The sequence below is a fragment of the Typopeltis vanoorti genome, chromosome 17 (assembly GCF_054136105.1).
Source record: "Typopeltis vanoorti isolate ZY-2024b chromosome 17, IOZ_Tvanoo_1.0, whole genome shotgun sequence".
Taxonomy (NCBI): Eukaryota; Metazoa; Arthropoda; class Arachnida; order Uropygi; family Thelyphonidae; genus Typopeltis; species Typopeltis vanoorti.
Genome location: NC_143565.1, coordinates 44,602,534 through 44,618,631, shown reverse-complemented (window position 1 = coordinate 44,618,631; position 16,098 = coordinate 44,602,534). Strand labels below are relative to the sequence as shown.

Genomic DNA, 16,098 nt, shown 5'->3' with positions numbered 1-16,098 from the left:
CAACTGATAATGTTCATCTCTGGACCTTCATATTACTGTTGTTTTCTATTGTTTCTTTAATTTTCCTAGTATTATACGATCCAATTTCATTTTTCATCCTTTTGCATATAGTTTTACAAATTTCTGAATATTCTACTTTATTGGTCTCATTCAACTCTCTTTTCATATCTCTTCTTTTCTTCATCAGATCTAAGGTTTCCTGTCTTAGTTTTTATTCTTTTTGGTGGCTTTTTACATCTCCTATTTCTAGTTCACAATTCAAGAGAGATTTTGTTAAGATTTCATTAGCATCATTGATGGTAGAGCTGATCTCCTGTAATGTAACCTGGTGGTGTCTAAATAATAAAATAAACCATGAAAGAGAATGTAAATCAGCTAAGCATTTCCTAATGCACACTCTTATTAACATGTATCAGGACAGTCGGTGTGGATCATAACACATATGGAAAAGAAAAGTTGGTTTGGGTTGTTTCGAATTATATCTTGAGCAGATAAGGTTAGGAGTTCCATATATTAGTTGCCTGTGTCCTTCTTAATTGTTTTGCAGAATAAAAAAAAACTCGAGTTTCTGAGACGGATTCCACTTACCGGCCTTCAGTCAAAAAGCTTTTGTAAAGGCTTTTTGCAATCCTCTACCTAGATGTTTACTGATATATGACATTGTCACCAACTGAGTTATGGAAGGGGAGGAGCAGATTGTTTTTTCTTTATGCTGAGCCCATGTACGAGAGGTTGGCTCTTCAACCTATAGTACGTTAGCACTGTATATATGGGTAGGGAAAGTAGAAACGTATAGCACATTCTTGAAATATAACTCTTACCATCTACCATATTCCTAATGATATTATATAAACTATCTAAAATATCTTAGCTGTTATTGTTTAGCTCAAATCTTCAAAGATTTGAACACAACAACCCTACACTAGGCATAGAGTTGGGCATAGGAGTGCCCAACTAAACTCTTCTCTTACTTTTAAAATAAGAGAAAGGCTGATCAGAAATACCTAGAATCTTGTAGGGAAATTAAAGTACTCACTCTGAGCTGTCTCTTAAGTATATTCTCCATTGTTCAGTGCGCCTCTGGTAGATCTATTTAAGAATGATCGACTGCTGCTGTGTTATGTATGGTATATTTATGGCACCTTGACATCATTTTTCCTTCAGAGAACTTTTCACCCTGGCAGAAAAGAATACCATATCAAAGAACACCAAAGCCTCTTCATTTAATTACTGTACTGATAGATCAGGTTAGAAATAATTGTATCTACATTCTGTGAATGAACAGTCTTGATTTTGCTGCTGCTGTAGGACCGTAGTATCAAGATTGATTTTTCACTATGCTCATTATAGTGTTATCATTTCATTATAATGGTGTTCATTGTAGTGAGTGCTTACCATATCTCCAAAGCTACTTTAGGAATAGTTTTTATTCCAGGTTTTGCAGGTTACAAGTATTCCATAATGAGCACCTCTGGTTATACAACAAATATCCAGACTGCATTTGAACTCTTGCAGTTTCTACAAAACATATCCACATTTACTGATGCAGTTGGCTTTGCAGATATATTCTTTCAGTTTAAATATTCTTGACAGAAGAATATAAACCTATTCTTTGTCACACCCTTATATGAAGAAGTCTGTGAAGGTAAGATCATCATACTCTCCTCTTGTATTTAAATGTTGTACTCCAGAGCTAACATCTGACCTCTGTCATCTCTTCAATCTTCTATATCCAGCCCATTCCAAAAAAGAGAGTCAAAAGCCTATCGACCAATTTCCATCACCTCAATCCTCTCCAAAATAATGTAGAAAGTTACAAATGGTCAACTTCTTTGCCATCTTGACCACTAGTATGGATTCTGCTAATCCAGATCTGCTGCTGATATTTTAGTCTTCACCACCCTCCCAATGGACGCATGCTATACAAAGGTTTGGAGAAATGTGTGCTGTCGCCCTTGACATTTCCAAGGCTTTTGATCAAGTTTGGCATCAAGGCCTGCTTTGTAAACTGCCTTCCTTCGGTCTACCTGCCACTCTCTGTATTTGGATAGCCAGCTTTCTCTCTGGTCATTTGCTGTATGTCATGGTGATGGCATCCTCTCTTCAAACTTTGCCACTAATGTAGGAGTGTCTCAGGGCTCTGTTCTCTCACCTGCTCTCTTCTTTTACATAACTGACATACAAATACTACAAATCTTATCCATAGCTTTGCAGGTTGATAGCACTCTTCATTCATCCTATTCCTTTAGTAAACCATGTAGTCCCCAGATATCCCTTATATCAGTGCCTTAAACACTGATTTTCATATCATCTCCTTCGGTGAGGCAAGGATAGCCTGATGACTTTCAGTTCTGTCAAAATGCAGTCCTGCCTTTTCTCTCACAAAAGAGGGTCTCAGCTCACTTTCCCTTATCCTCAGTGGTACACATATCACCAAACAGAATGAACTAGCTCTCCTTGAACTGACATTTACCTTCAGTTTCACTTGGCTCAAACACATCACATCAGTAGCTTCCTCAGCTTCTAAAAAAACTAGGCATTCTTTTCTGCTCAAGAAGCTATTTCACACTCACCCAGCTACTAACCCTATACAAATCCCAAATCTGTCCATCCTTAGAATACTATTCACACATTTGGGGATGGTGCACCTAAAACCTCCTTAAAAATTCTTGATGCTGTCTAGAGGAGAGCAATTTGGCTCATAGATGATCCTTCCTGGGCTCAGTTCAGCCTCTAACTCATAGATGCCATGTGTCTTTTCTACAGGTACTTGCATGGTCTCTGCTCCAGTGAATTGGCAAACATCATTCCTCCACTTCCTGTTAGGCCTATTAAAACATGAGCAGCAGCTGTCCAACATCCTGTTATAGTGCCTCTGCAAACCCATCAAATCTGCTTCTCCTTCTCCTCATTTATTCCATTTACCTGTCCTCTGGAACAGTCTTCTCTCCCATAACTGCAACAATTTCAACCCACAGTTCTTTAAGAAGAAGGTCAATAGGTTTCTTCTTTCTCAACCCTTATCTGCACTTCACACACACAGCACTGATGTGTTATAGGTTCTTGTACCTATCGTGTGGGATATTAAAAAAAAAAATTTTTTTTTTTTTAAATCTTTCCTCAGAAATAAAGGAATCAGCTGCACTTTCCCAGGCCACTATTTAGGTATCTAGTCATTGTCTATCATATTGTCTGATGGTAATGTGAAGGGCTTCATTTCAGTGAAATGATTCCTCTGTATGCTCTATTCATTGTAGTGCCATTAAACATTGGTATATTGTTGTGATTTTTTCCTGCATGACATCAACTGGAACGAAGGTGGGTATGATCATTTCAAGAAAACTAGCATTTTTGAGTCACAGTATAGTGACAGCATTCACATGCTGTCACTATACTGCAGTACTGTAGGGAGACAGGAGTATGTCTAGACATTTCATTGGGTCTGGCACAAAGGCCTGCTTGCCCAAATATACCATCTTATGGTCTATTCATCTTTTGCAACCAAATTATCGATTTCTCTGGTCATTGTGGATGGCTTCTTTCAGATTTCCTTATCACTGCATAAGGCTCTAAGTCTTACATTCTAAGGCTCTCTCTCTCTACTTGTGTTCATGTTCTTTCTCATATTCATAAATGAGCTTCTCTTGCTAACCTTAAATTCTGTTTAGCTTTGTCAATGAACAGGACTCTTTTGACAAATTTTTGCCATGCTCATATATCTCAAGTTGCAAGATCTTCATTAATACCTTAAACACCGATTTTCTTGCCATAGTTCAGTGGGGGGTACAATCTTCTTAATATCCATGCCACTAAAACACAATCCTTTCTCTTTATTTCATCAAGAAAGACCACACTCACTTTTCCTTAGCCTTTGATAATACTGAGCTTTCATGTAAGACAAATGTCTCTCTTGTCCCGATATCCCTAGCCTCTCCTGGTAGCTTCTTCTGCTTCCAAAGCACAGGTGTTCTTTTCTGCTCAAGATATTACTTCTCATTCTATATAATTGCTATAAATCTCAAATCTTCTCCATCCTAGAATACTGTTCTTATATATAAAAGGCTCATTGTGTGTGAATTATATTACATTCTAAAAATATTCATTTAAAAAGAGAGAGAGAGCGAGAGAATAAAATATTTTTTCTTATCATATAACTATAAATAGTAGGATGCATTTGCCAAAAGTTTCCTTGATGTTCATATAATTAAATTACATCATGTAACCTTGAAAATGCTAGTATTCTATGAAATATTTGAATAAACTAGGCTTTGAATAAACTAGACAGATGGGCAAATGAATGGGATATCGGTTCAATGCTGCAAAATGTAAAGTCTTGAGGTTTGGGATCTGTCGATGGGAGGATGCATACTCGATTGGAGGAGCTGTACTGGAGGAGGTAGGGGAGACAAAAGATCTGGGGGTTGTGATTGATAGAAAACTGAAATTCAAGGAGCATATTGCAAAGGTGGTGAAGGTAACTCAGAGGATTGCTGCAATACTGAGATGGATGCTGACCTGCAGAGATAAGAGTTATTATTCCATTGTATAAGACTCTGATCAGACTGCACTTAGACTCTTGTTCTCAGTGGTCCTCAGGATTTGAAGGGGATAAATTGACTGGAAAGGGTACAGAGGCGGATAACAAAGATGGTTTCAGGACTGTACAATATCTGTACAATGAGTTATGAGAATCAACTGAGGGAATGTAGACTGCAGAGTTTGGTGGATAGAAGGAGGAGAGGTGATATGATCAAGACTTTTAAACTGTTGAGAGGAAGTTACAGGGTAGACATTGGAGAGTTCTTTCACTTGGTGGAACGGCGGGAAGGAGCGATGACAAGGGGCCATCCCTGGATGTTACAAAAGGAGGCTGTGCACAAGAGGGTGAGGAGTGGCTTCTTTGCGTGGAGGGTGCTTGAACCTTGGAATGCATTGCTTGAGAGAGTGGTTGGAGCAGGAACGGTCAATGGGTTCAAGGAGCGGTATGATAAACTTTGTTTCCTAAAAACGACCTCCCACGATGAGTCTTTTGACTCCATGGAGGCCTGGATAATAATAATAATAATATTCTTTAGTTCATAATCAGTATTCATAGGAAGTATGAGATTTGTGACTTCTGAATTGCAGTCTACTCCTAACATAGCAGCTGGCTTAGGGAAGACTCCAGAAATATAAGCTTGTCATAATGACTGGTTATCATAGCAAGAATGGATCAGCTACTGACTTAGTGCTTTGCAGCTATCATGAATGATAATAATTACTTTTAGTGCTGAATCTAGAGCAGAAGGAATTTGAAATATGCATGGACTTTTAATCAGGATAAATCCAGGAAAATCTGATGGCTCGTTTTTTTTCATAGGTTGGGGGTGTGAGACATTTGGAGATCTGACTGATTGTATTCACTGACCATTTGTCTGTCCATCAATGCAACCTTTAGTAATTCCTGTAAACAGGAGCATGTAGTGTTTATCATTAATTTCCCCATCTGCAGACATATGTAGATTTTTGTAGATGGTTTAAAAAAAAAAAAAAAAACTTCACACTATGAACTATACAAACTATTTTGTGCAAGTAACATCTGAAAGTGTTTTTTCCCCTGATGTAAATATCTCCTATAGGTTTTTTCTTGCATTCGTGGTACTGATTTTGAATTTCAGTTGTCACGGATCCTCAGAACTACAGCAGTGATATAGTAATAATGTCAATAATTTGTTAGCTAATAACATTTATTACTAGAATTTTAGATCAATATGATTAGTATACATTGTTCTTTGTGAACATACTAAATAGCCTTACTGTTTTTGAGACTAAAACAGATCACAAGAAGGTATAGACCATCTCTGAACATTCCATCACCTCTTCACATAAATTAGTTATTGTGTGATTTGTTCACAAAGAATAATATAGGAGCACTCATATCTAAAAACCTAATAACAGATGTTATTTATTATCTAACAAATTATTAATACTCTTGCTCATATTGAAACTGGAATTCCATTTTGCAGTATAATGACTCAGCTTAGTTAAGATAGTTTGATCTAAATATAAGACAGTTTCTGCATATAGACCTTTGAAATAAAAGAATGGGTTGGGAAGGGCTCATGTATGTGTCTGTGTACATGCCTTTCATTCAGAATTTTTCTAATTCAAAATAAGATCGTGAGGGCCTTATACAAGCAACTTCTGATTGATCTAAGTGACCTAATAAACCATCTTCAAAATGATTCTTTCAGTGAATTGTTATAAACTTTATTTTCAAAAAAATAAAAACTTCCCATCTCTGTATACATGTTTGCATACCACACAGTGTGTGAGAGGGTTGATTTATTTATTGAGAAAAAGGAAGTATTAGTCAAAACAGAATTTTGCTTGATTTGAAAATATTCATCTCAGTTTATAATAATTATAAATTTGAAAAATTAATGTAATGATAATTTCTTTTAATGAATGATTATTGTTATTTGTTTTAATAGCTTATTACTGCAAAGTTTTTTGTATATTATATTTTCACTGCATTTAACTTTTCTTTAGAGAATGTGAAATTAATTTAAAAACATAATAAATAAATCTTAAAAATCAATTTAATATTTTCCGTAAGAATAAGAAGGTTACTATTTTTTTTTTTTTTCCTCTAGTTTTAGAGCTCGTTGGGTGCCAGCTGATTATTTTGACCAGGTGATCATAAGTCCTACAATGATCTCCAGTCACATGCCACACATTCTTCATAATGCTCTCAAACAGCTAACACAGAATACTGGTAATTTCATTCCATAACTTATAGCCTTGACTAGGTAGATTGATTATAATTTTTACAAAAAATCGGAGAAACGAGATCACTGGTTATATAAGACTTGAAAGAAAGATTAACCCCATAAAGCTAATATTTTAATTGTAGAGAAAAGCTACTGACTTCCAAATTATTGTAATTCCAAGTTCATACAGAACTTTTCTGATCTGATGCATGAATTTTTTAATATGACCACTATTGTGGAAGGGAAAAAAATTAACAAAACCTCTGTCATGCCTTTACTATTTTTTTTTTCTGTGAACAAAGAAAAGCAAAGAATGGATAGCCCTTTAAGCCTCCAACAGATATACCATATAAAAATGTTTAAACTTGAAAATCACTTCTTAAGTAAACTGTTTATTAAGAAGTAGTTAAAAATATATCTGAACTGAACTGAAGTTGGTAGAATCATGATGTTAAATAGTAACAAAACATATTTTTACACTTTACAGATAGTTGACAATGTAATATTGATATATTTTTCCTCTGTATTTATATTGTTGAGGATTTCCATAAATGCAGTAGTTGATTTTGTGAAGTACTTGCAGACTATTTTTAAGTATATTGTTGAACTTTTAGGCATGTTATATTTTGAGATTTCACAAGCAGTAAAAATATCAAAAATGCAATTTATACATAAAACTTATTTTGAGTGTTTGATGTTTCTTTCATGCTTTTGTCATTTCAAATTTCATCAGTTTAAAATAAGAGGAGCTCCAGTAATTCTTAGATGTAGTTCTTTTTCTGCCAAATAAACAAGTGAATTAATAGCAAAAAAGTAAATTAACCTTATATGATGAATATTGAAACTGAAACAAGTTGTTGACCATTTTTAGAATTGTGTTTTAAAAGGTTTTCAAATTTTGTTTAATTGTCTTGAATTTATATTTTATTTATATGTATCGTTTTTTCAAAGTAGAATGACTTTGTTTGCATTTCTGATAATTAATATTTATAATCAAGTAGCAAATGCAATTACATAACCACTGATGTGAACTTTTTATAAAATTGCACTTTTTCTTTTTAAATGAAGTCTTATTTATGTAAAAGATATAAAGCATACCTATATATGTACATGTATGCATACATGAATATAAACTCACATCTATTTACAAAAGAAATAATTGTCATTTTATGCTGTTATTCAACTAATAATTGTGGACAAAAATCAAATATATATATATATATTTGATTTTTTACAATGCATGTGTGTTAGTATTATGTATGCTAAATTAATAAAAATCAAAATTTCTGCAGCTAAAAATCATGTTAGTAATATGCTTATCAGAATGTGCTAATGGAAGTTCGGTGTACTTTTTTTTAATTGCAAAATTGCATTTGAAAAATACTCTAATGGGTTAAAAAAAAAAAAAAAAAAAAAAGAAGCAGCAGCAGGCCATACTGTTAAGTTTCTATGTTATTTCACACAATCCGTCCTTACTGTTAGTAACACAGTACAATATAATGTTCTTTCATATTGAACAAAGTTTCCATAAAGTATATAGGAAATGGTATTTTCAAGTATATAATATCTTGATCTTGAAAACTCTATGGATTTGGTGAATATTTTTTTTCCCAGTGGGAAGCAGTACTGATAACAGAATTTTTTTAATAGGATATTAAGTTCAGATTCTAGGTAATTACAAAAATTCTTTCTTCTTTAGCTGCAATGGCAAAAGAGAGTACCTCCATTAAAATATTTGTTGTGTGTTTATAAAAGATTACCTGTAAACAAATGTGAACTTGATGAAATGGAACATGAAGAAATTATATGTAGGAAATTAACAAAAATAAATAAATAAAATTCCCACATGCCATTGTGGTTAAAGAGAAGAGCAACTTCAAGGATGTTTTGCACAGGTCTTGTGATCCTTCCTTTATAAACTTTTATGCCAAATTAATATTTTATACTGATACTGCATTATTTGTAAAAATTGCTTTTTAAATGTTTCCATTTCTTGCAAGTAGTCATGTTGCTATTGTAGCGCCTATAAATATTAACAAAATTATAGAATTTTAAGATTATTGTAGTGAGATACTTAAATATTTGCAAATGTAATGGTAACTAACCTGAGCACTTTTTTAATATTTAAAAATTCTTCACCAGTCTTTTTCTTCCACTTTAGTGGTTGTAAAGGAGTACTATTTGAATATAAATTTATTAGTTAGATAATAAAAATATAGCTCTTGATAGCATGTTGAGAACTTAGTTTTCTCTCGCTCAGTATATACTCTCTAGTCTTCCACCTGAGTGAAGTAACAATGTGGGAGAAAAATGCTCTACTATGCAACACATAAAGCAGTTTTATGACACTTGCTAATCATTTTATTGTTGAATTGCCTTAGGAATAGGCTATTTTAATTTTGTTTTAAATTACCTAGCAAAGTTGTCATTTTACTGTTATAAAGTTGCAGAGCCTTATTAATAACTGTGTGAAAAGTAATTTGATTACATTGTGTATAAACGTAAGCTCAAAATAATATCCTCTTTAACTTTGTCTTCATAGGATATATAATTCAACATTTCTGATATTCTGATTTGAAATTTTTAGTCATTTGTAAAGTAATAATTTTGCTTACAGCAATAGTGTTGTTGAAATGAAAGCATTTGATATGTTCTTTATTGGAGTTTAATAATTAGTTATAATGAGTGAGATTTTTTAATTATACTGATCATTCTAATTTTTAAATATATATTATTTGCACAAATTAAAAAAAAATTTTACACTCACGATTAATAAGAATTATCAATTTGGGGGGGGGGGAATATTTTGCAAAATGGCATTTGTTTCCTTTTGAAAAAGATGATTTTTGAAATGTATCTTGGTATTGTAATCTTGCTACAACTTTGAATTTCATATCTTTTCATTTTAATAAAAAATATTAATTAACATGAATGCCTACTCTGGGGAAATATTTTTAATTTATAGAATTCTGAAACTTAAGTTCATATAGCTCATTCCAAAAATTATCAAAAAAATAAGTCTCTAAATGTATTGAGTTCTCCCCTCCCCAAGTTAAATTCTGTATCTTCGTTCTGAACCTAAATCTAAGCTAGATTAAGCTTCCAATTGACATTATATTGATATTAATAATTCACCTGAAGATCTTCAGGATAACGTTATTAATCTATGTTAACATTTGCAGGACTCTAAAATCATAAGCTAGTCATATGAGCCTCTGAATTTATAGTGACGCCTTACAATCAGTGGCATAGCTAGAGCTTTTGTTGCCAGGGCAGTTCCTGAGTTTGCCACCCTTCTCAATACACACCAAAAATACTACGAAAATGTTTTGTGGGATTTTTGGTGTGTATTGAGAATAGTAAAAGGAGATAAATTAAAACACTGTTTATGTTTATTTTAGTTGTAAATATAGTTTTATTACTTAATTGTTAAAAACAAGTAAGTAACAAAAATTACTAACTTAACATAAATAAAAGAATCGTCAAAAAATAAAATTTTCTCACGTGAAAAGTGCCACCTGGGGCGGACCGACTCTCTGCCTCCCCCCCCAAATACACTGCTGCTTACAATGTATAGCACTGATTTTGGATAGGATGGAGTGAACTCAGACAGCTCTGTGCATCACAGGCATACTATTTTTCAGTATGTTTTTAATATCAGTCAATTTCTGAGTGTCTTTCTTCAATGAAGTTCTCCTTTGACAAAATGGAATCGAAACAGCTTCCTGTATATTTAGACTATTAGAATATTGTTTCAAAAAATGTTTGCTGTTTTATATGAGTGCTAAACAGCAATATTGATTACTGAACATTAAAATTAACATGAGTAAACAGGTAATGTTTAAGTTAACTGCATAATTTGTATTTTCATTTTTGTAGTTAAGTAATTAACTGGTTAATGAAGGCAAGATCTTTACTGACTTAAATAATTATGAGGTGTTGTTTTTATTTATGTTTTATAAATCTGTGATTCAGAATTACTTCTCTAGAAATGTCTGTTGCAATTATTCATTAAATACACCTAAACGAAAATGAGATCTAAATTCTTATATTATGCTACAAATTTTTAATGTTGTATTTTCAGATTCAGTTTACAATTTTCTGGAAATTGTGTATGATCAAAGTATTATATAATTTTTAGTGAGTTACTTTATCACAACTGTTCATTTTTTGTTTCCGTAGTCTTCTTCAAATTCTGTTTCTTTCACGGGTCGTGAAACCTGTGAAAGAAACAGAATTTGAAGAAGACTATGGAAACAAAAAATGAACAGTTGTGATACAGTAACTCACTAAAAATTATATAATACTTTGATCATACACAATTTCCAGAAAATTGTAAACTGAATCTGAAAATACACACTAAAAATTTGTAGCATAATATAAGAATTTAGATCTCATTTTCGTTTCTTATTTCTTGTTGAAGAGGGTGAGCCAACTTGTAGATACAGGGTGACCAACTCTTGATTAGCCAATTTCGGGGTATCGACTTTAAAAAATCAGGACATAAATATGACGCGTTATATAAATCGCATTTTGTAAGACTCAGATCACATAGAAAAAGTAAGATTATTTTCCGAAATCTTTTTTTTTTTTTTAAATTATATAAACAACAATGACATATCCAACAAAAATATATTTTTATTTAATTCGGATAATTCATGTAAGTTAAGAAAACATATAAACTATGAAACAAATACATACTATAAACTTATAAAAATTACAAATTGTACGTAAACTTCATTGCACATAATAATGCATAAATGTTTTGGGGAAAATAAAATAAAGTGCATATTTTAATCATCATCACTGTCTTCAAAACTAACATTTCATAGATGCTCTTTTCTTTATTTACGAGTGGCCAGATATCATCATCACTTGAAATCTCTTGAACATCATTTGTATAATTCTTATTGCATACTTTGGCTGGTTTAGTTATCAAGAAGTCAGTAATAAGACCTTGCTTACCACTATGCTGCAATTTTTTATTAAGTTCATAATATGGAACTAAACAAATATCCAATTGGTGCGTGGATTTTCTGGAGCGCTCCATCAAGGGATCATTATCCATAAAATAACTTCCTAACTTTCTTGCCAAGTCCAGTCCTACTGCTAATTTCTTTAAACTGAATTCTTTAAGGTTATCACAATCAGAATCTTCAGCAGAACTTTCCCTGCCATTTGGTTCAACTGTATATCAGTTCCCACTGCAGCACTTTTTTCTTCATAATAGCATATTCTGTTGATATAGGTGTGTTAATCATACCTATTCCAAACATGCTTTGGCATAGTATTTAAATTTTATTGCAGACCTTTTAGGCATGTTGTTAAATAAAGTTTGAAGAGAGATGAATGCTCTTACCTCTCAGTAAACTATTGAAAAAAATGTGACTGTATGATCTATAAAATTTTTTGCTTTTGTCTATTCATGTAAATTACACTTACCCTTATATAGTTGCATTTCTTATTGCATACCTGTAATGAAGACATCCCCTATCAGAATAAAAACTTGCAGCTTAACAAAATGTGCAGTGAGAATTTAAAATTTTTGCAATTAAAAATATTATACTACATACAAATATATTCAACAAATTCACAGTCTGACTTGGAATTTCAGAAACTTGTGAAGGGAAAAAAAGCTTAGAATGAGGTCTGTTACAACTATGCCATCCTTCAGTGTAACAGACACTGTTAGGATTTTTTTTTTTTTTTTGAACGGACTTTAGTATGTTACTGCAACACTTGTTAAGCATACTATGTTAAAAGTAAATAACATGGTATTTTATGAACTTAATTTTGGTAATAAGGTAGTTAATCCTGTTTTCTTAGTTGACTGTGTCTATCAGTATATATATTCTTTGGCCAGTTGATTGTTTTGCATGTGTGGGATGATGTAAATCGGGGGCTATTATTTTATTATTTATATATCTTACCTTATTTATCCTTTCTTATATATCTGCCCCCTTCTTTATATCTCTATTTGTATATTTTCCTTAATTGGCTTATCTTATTTCTGCATCCACTCTATATATATACATTAATGCAATAATTATGTACTTCTAACTATTCTTCCTTATCACTCTTTGGTATCTCTCTATGCTATGCTGCCTTCCGCATTTGCCTTCTTATTCTTTGAACACCAGAAAATTTATTTGATTAAATGCTGCGCCACTGATGTCCGTTTTCTAGTAACAAGAAGTGTTAAATGCATCCAGTAGTTTTCCCATTACATTCAAATTATCCCTGATTAATTAATATCTGCAGTCTTGGTCTACTATCTATTCTTTACTATCCTTTCTCCTGGGTTCCCGCTAATAGGATCTGATATTTTTTCGTAACAGTGCATCAAAGAATTAAATATCAGGCAACACTCTATTAACATTTAAACAACACATTTATTTACCACGAAACAATTTACACTATTATTGCTATAAAGAAAAATTTGCTTAGTTCAACAATTAGCTTAAAATGCCCTTTCAATTCATGAAAATTATGTCACAAAATTAACCACTCACTTCCAAATACAAGTTACTACCCTAAGCAATGGTACCTATTAACACGTTCGCTGCCAACTACGAGTATACTCGTAGTTCGTATATGAGCTTCACAAGCCAACTACGAGTATACTCGTATGTCGATTTACCGACCTCCTATGCCAAACACGAGTTATCCCTTTATATAATTACCTTAATTTGGACCCTTGGATTCTGAATAAAGCGGAGAGCATGTCTGGGGGCTTGGTAGAAGAGAAATAATTTCAACTAAAATATAGTATATTGTGTATATGCCTCAGATGCCAACTACGAGTATACTCATAGTTCGTATATGAGCTTCACAAGCCAACTACGAGTGTACTCGTATGTCGATTACCAACCTCGTATGCCAAGCGCGAGTTAATCCGTAGTATAACATTGTAATTTTTAAATCAATTTTAAACTCGGCTTTCCTCAATATTTTGTAAAGCATATAAATTGGTTTGTTCTACTAAAATTGTGAGAAAATCTTCAGAAAAGAAAAGTTCAACTAATCTTTTGATACTGAAATTTCCAGTGTCAATTTTAAAACCTGCAGTTTCAACAAAGTTAAATTGTGGGGGCTCTTCTTCTGAATTTTCCCAATAAGTTGATGTTGACGTATTTGGCTGGTTGCTATTCAAAAGTTTCTTCATCATCGGAGTCACTGCTAGAGTCATCTGTAGGATCATCTTCGGAATCAGAACCAAATATTTCATGAAATTCATCATTGCTCATATTAGCATAAGCTTCTACTTCTATATCATTAAGTTTTCTTTTACTGATCATGGCGAAATTGAAGGTTCTTAGAGACTAGAAACTAAAACTGAACTAGACGCAACAAACACTGGCGTCAGCACATGTAATATATAGATGGAAGTGATACGAGATTACTCGTAGTGACCTTGAAGATGGGAGTGATACGAGATAACTCGTAGTTGGCGTATGAAACAAAATTCTATCTGATAAGCTGGCTACGAGATTACTCGTAGTGACCTTGAAGACGCAAAAAGCGCTTGGCGTGCGGGAACAAACTATGACTGAGTAGCGTGGCAGCGAACGTGTTAATAAACTGTTACTTCTTAACTGTTATGCACATAAAAAATATCATTACACACAAAAGCTCTTTCCTTCCGATATTAAGATAATTCTATAGGTCAAATGCACCATTGACAAATAGTTGTCCTCTAACTGTTACACATATAAATTTCTATTAATTATTAAACATCTAATTTTCAACCATTAACTCTGCTCAATTTCATCAGCCTCAACTTAACAGTCCACTAATAAAGTTCTCCTATAATTCATGAAAATTCAATAAACGGATCAAATCACTTTATGACTGCTACCCACTGTGTACTTGGCTTCGAACTGGAGTCCTGACCATTTTTTCCCGAATCAGGTTTTTCTCTCCCCCTTTACGCTGGTGATAGATTTACTGATGCTTCTGGGATGCTGTCCTGCCACACTTCAGGTGAAGATTATTGGCTTGGCTTGTGGAATACTTCCATGTGTGTTGGACTAACGGAGCAATTTCTTTCCTCGGACAACAGCTCCCTGCAAAGATTTGTCAATTCATCATCAAATATCTGCTTTGCCTGGCGGATTGGCTCCCGTCATCTTTCTTTTAGATCACTGGCATGATTTCTCCTGAAGTTGTGTCCTCGTGGCTTACATCTGACAGACAACTGCTGACGACTTCTTGATAACGACCTCTCAACAACCGATGAGGAACTCTTGGAACCGATATCCCGACCTTCTGGCCAACACCTTTTATTCGCCTTCTTTCATATCCCTGCACGAAGATATGGGACTCCGAACATTTCGGTGCAGTCCCTTGTTCTTCCACTGACGCTGACCCTTTCTTTGTTCTTCTTGTATACTCCTCTAATCCTATTTGTTTTGGGCAGCGGACATTCGTCTGAAGTTTGTCGGTCCGTTTAACACTGACCTTGAGTATTTACAGGTGGATTTCACAAACCAATTTTATGTCCTTATAAGGAGCTAACATATACTTTTTTCTGGTGGCAAGGTATTGCCTTAGTTCAACACATTCTAGAATTTGTCTTAGGGCAGCAAGTAAGGACAATTCCCTCTGTTAATGTAAATAACAAAAAAGTTTGTTATTTACATTAACAAACTTTTAAATATACACAGACATACAGGTTATTTTTATAACATCCTTACAGGGCTTGACTTCTGTAAAAATTGATGTAAGGCTTTCTGGCATTATTAAGCTATATCAAATTTTTACAAAGGCCCACCCCTTCATGAAAAAATTTTAAACCATGAATATGGATGAAAATTTTTTAATACAGTGTTTCTGGGTCGTTGGTCATATATTCTCTGGGTCGGATTATTCTCAGGTTTGTTATCTAACTTAGAGCAGGAAATGCCATCAGTCTGTTCTGTGGGCTCTTTCTGGAGAGACTGGTGCTGTGATTTATTAGTTTCCCTCAGGCATTTTACCCTATTACGATACCCTGATCTCCTTCCAGTTCTTCTGGTGCCTGGGTAGTGGCTTCTACTCTTGCATATCTCTGTAACGTTTACATCTATTACATTCCTTATATTTTTCATTGTGGCCTCTGTATCCTCCTTTTCATCTGCCGCCACCTTGATACTCGAGATGTATATGATTTCTCTCCCTTCTACCTGTCCAGTATCTCTAATAGCTGGGGAATCAGGTAATGAATTTTCCTCATCCTTCTGATCCACAATCTTATTTTCCTTAGCTCCCCCCATTTTCTAGCTGGGAATGGTCGTTTTCTGTGTTGTTGACCTCGTTAAAACTTTTGCCAGCATGCCTCTGATTATCTCTCATCCTGGCACCCTGG

The 16,098-nt window shown here is 33.6% G+C and overlaps 1 protein-coding gene across 1 annotated transcript in view; it reads left to right on the top strand.

Annotated features, from left to right (window-relative positions):
- Positions 1–7,880, top strand: part of LOC150097350 (diacylglycerol lipase-beta-like) — a 290,177-nt gene extending 282,297 nt beyond the window's left edge. Inside the window, exon 12 of the mRNA XM_090407293.1 lies at positions 6,636–7,880. Coding sequence (XP_090263419.1) covers positions 6,636–6,774 — 139 coding nt within the window. The 3' untranslated portion in view covers positions 6,775–7,880. The remainder of the gene's footprint in view (positions 1–6,635) is intronic.
- Positions 7,881–16,098: the final 8,218 nt, after the last annotated feature.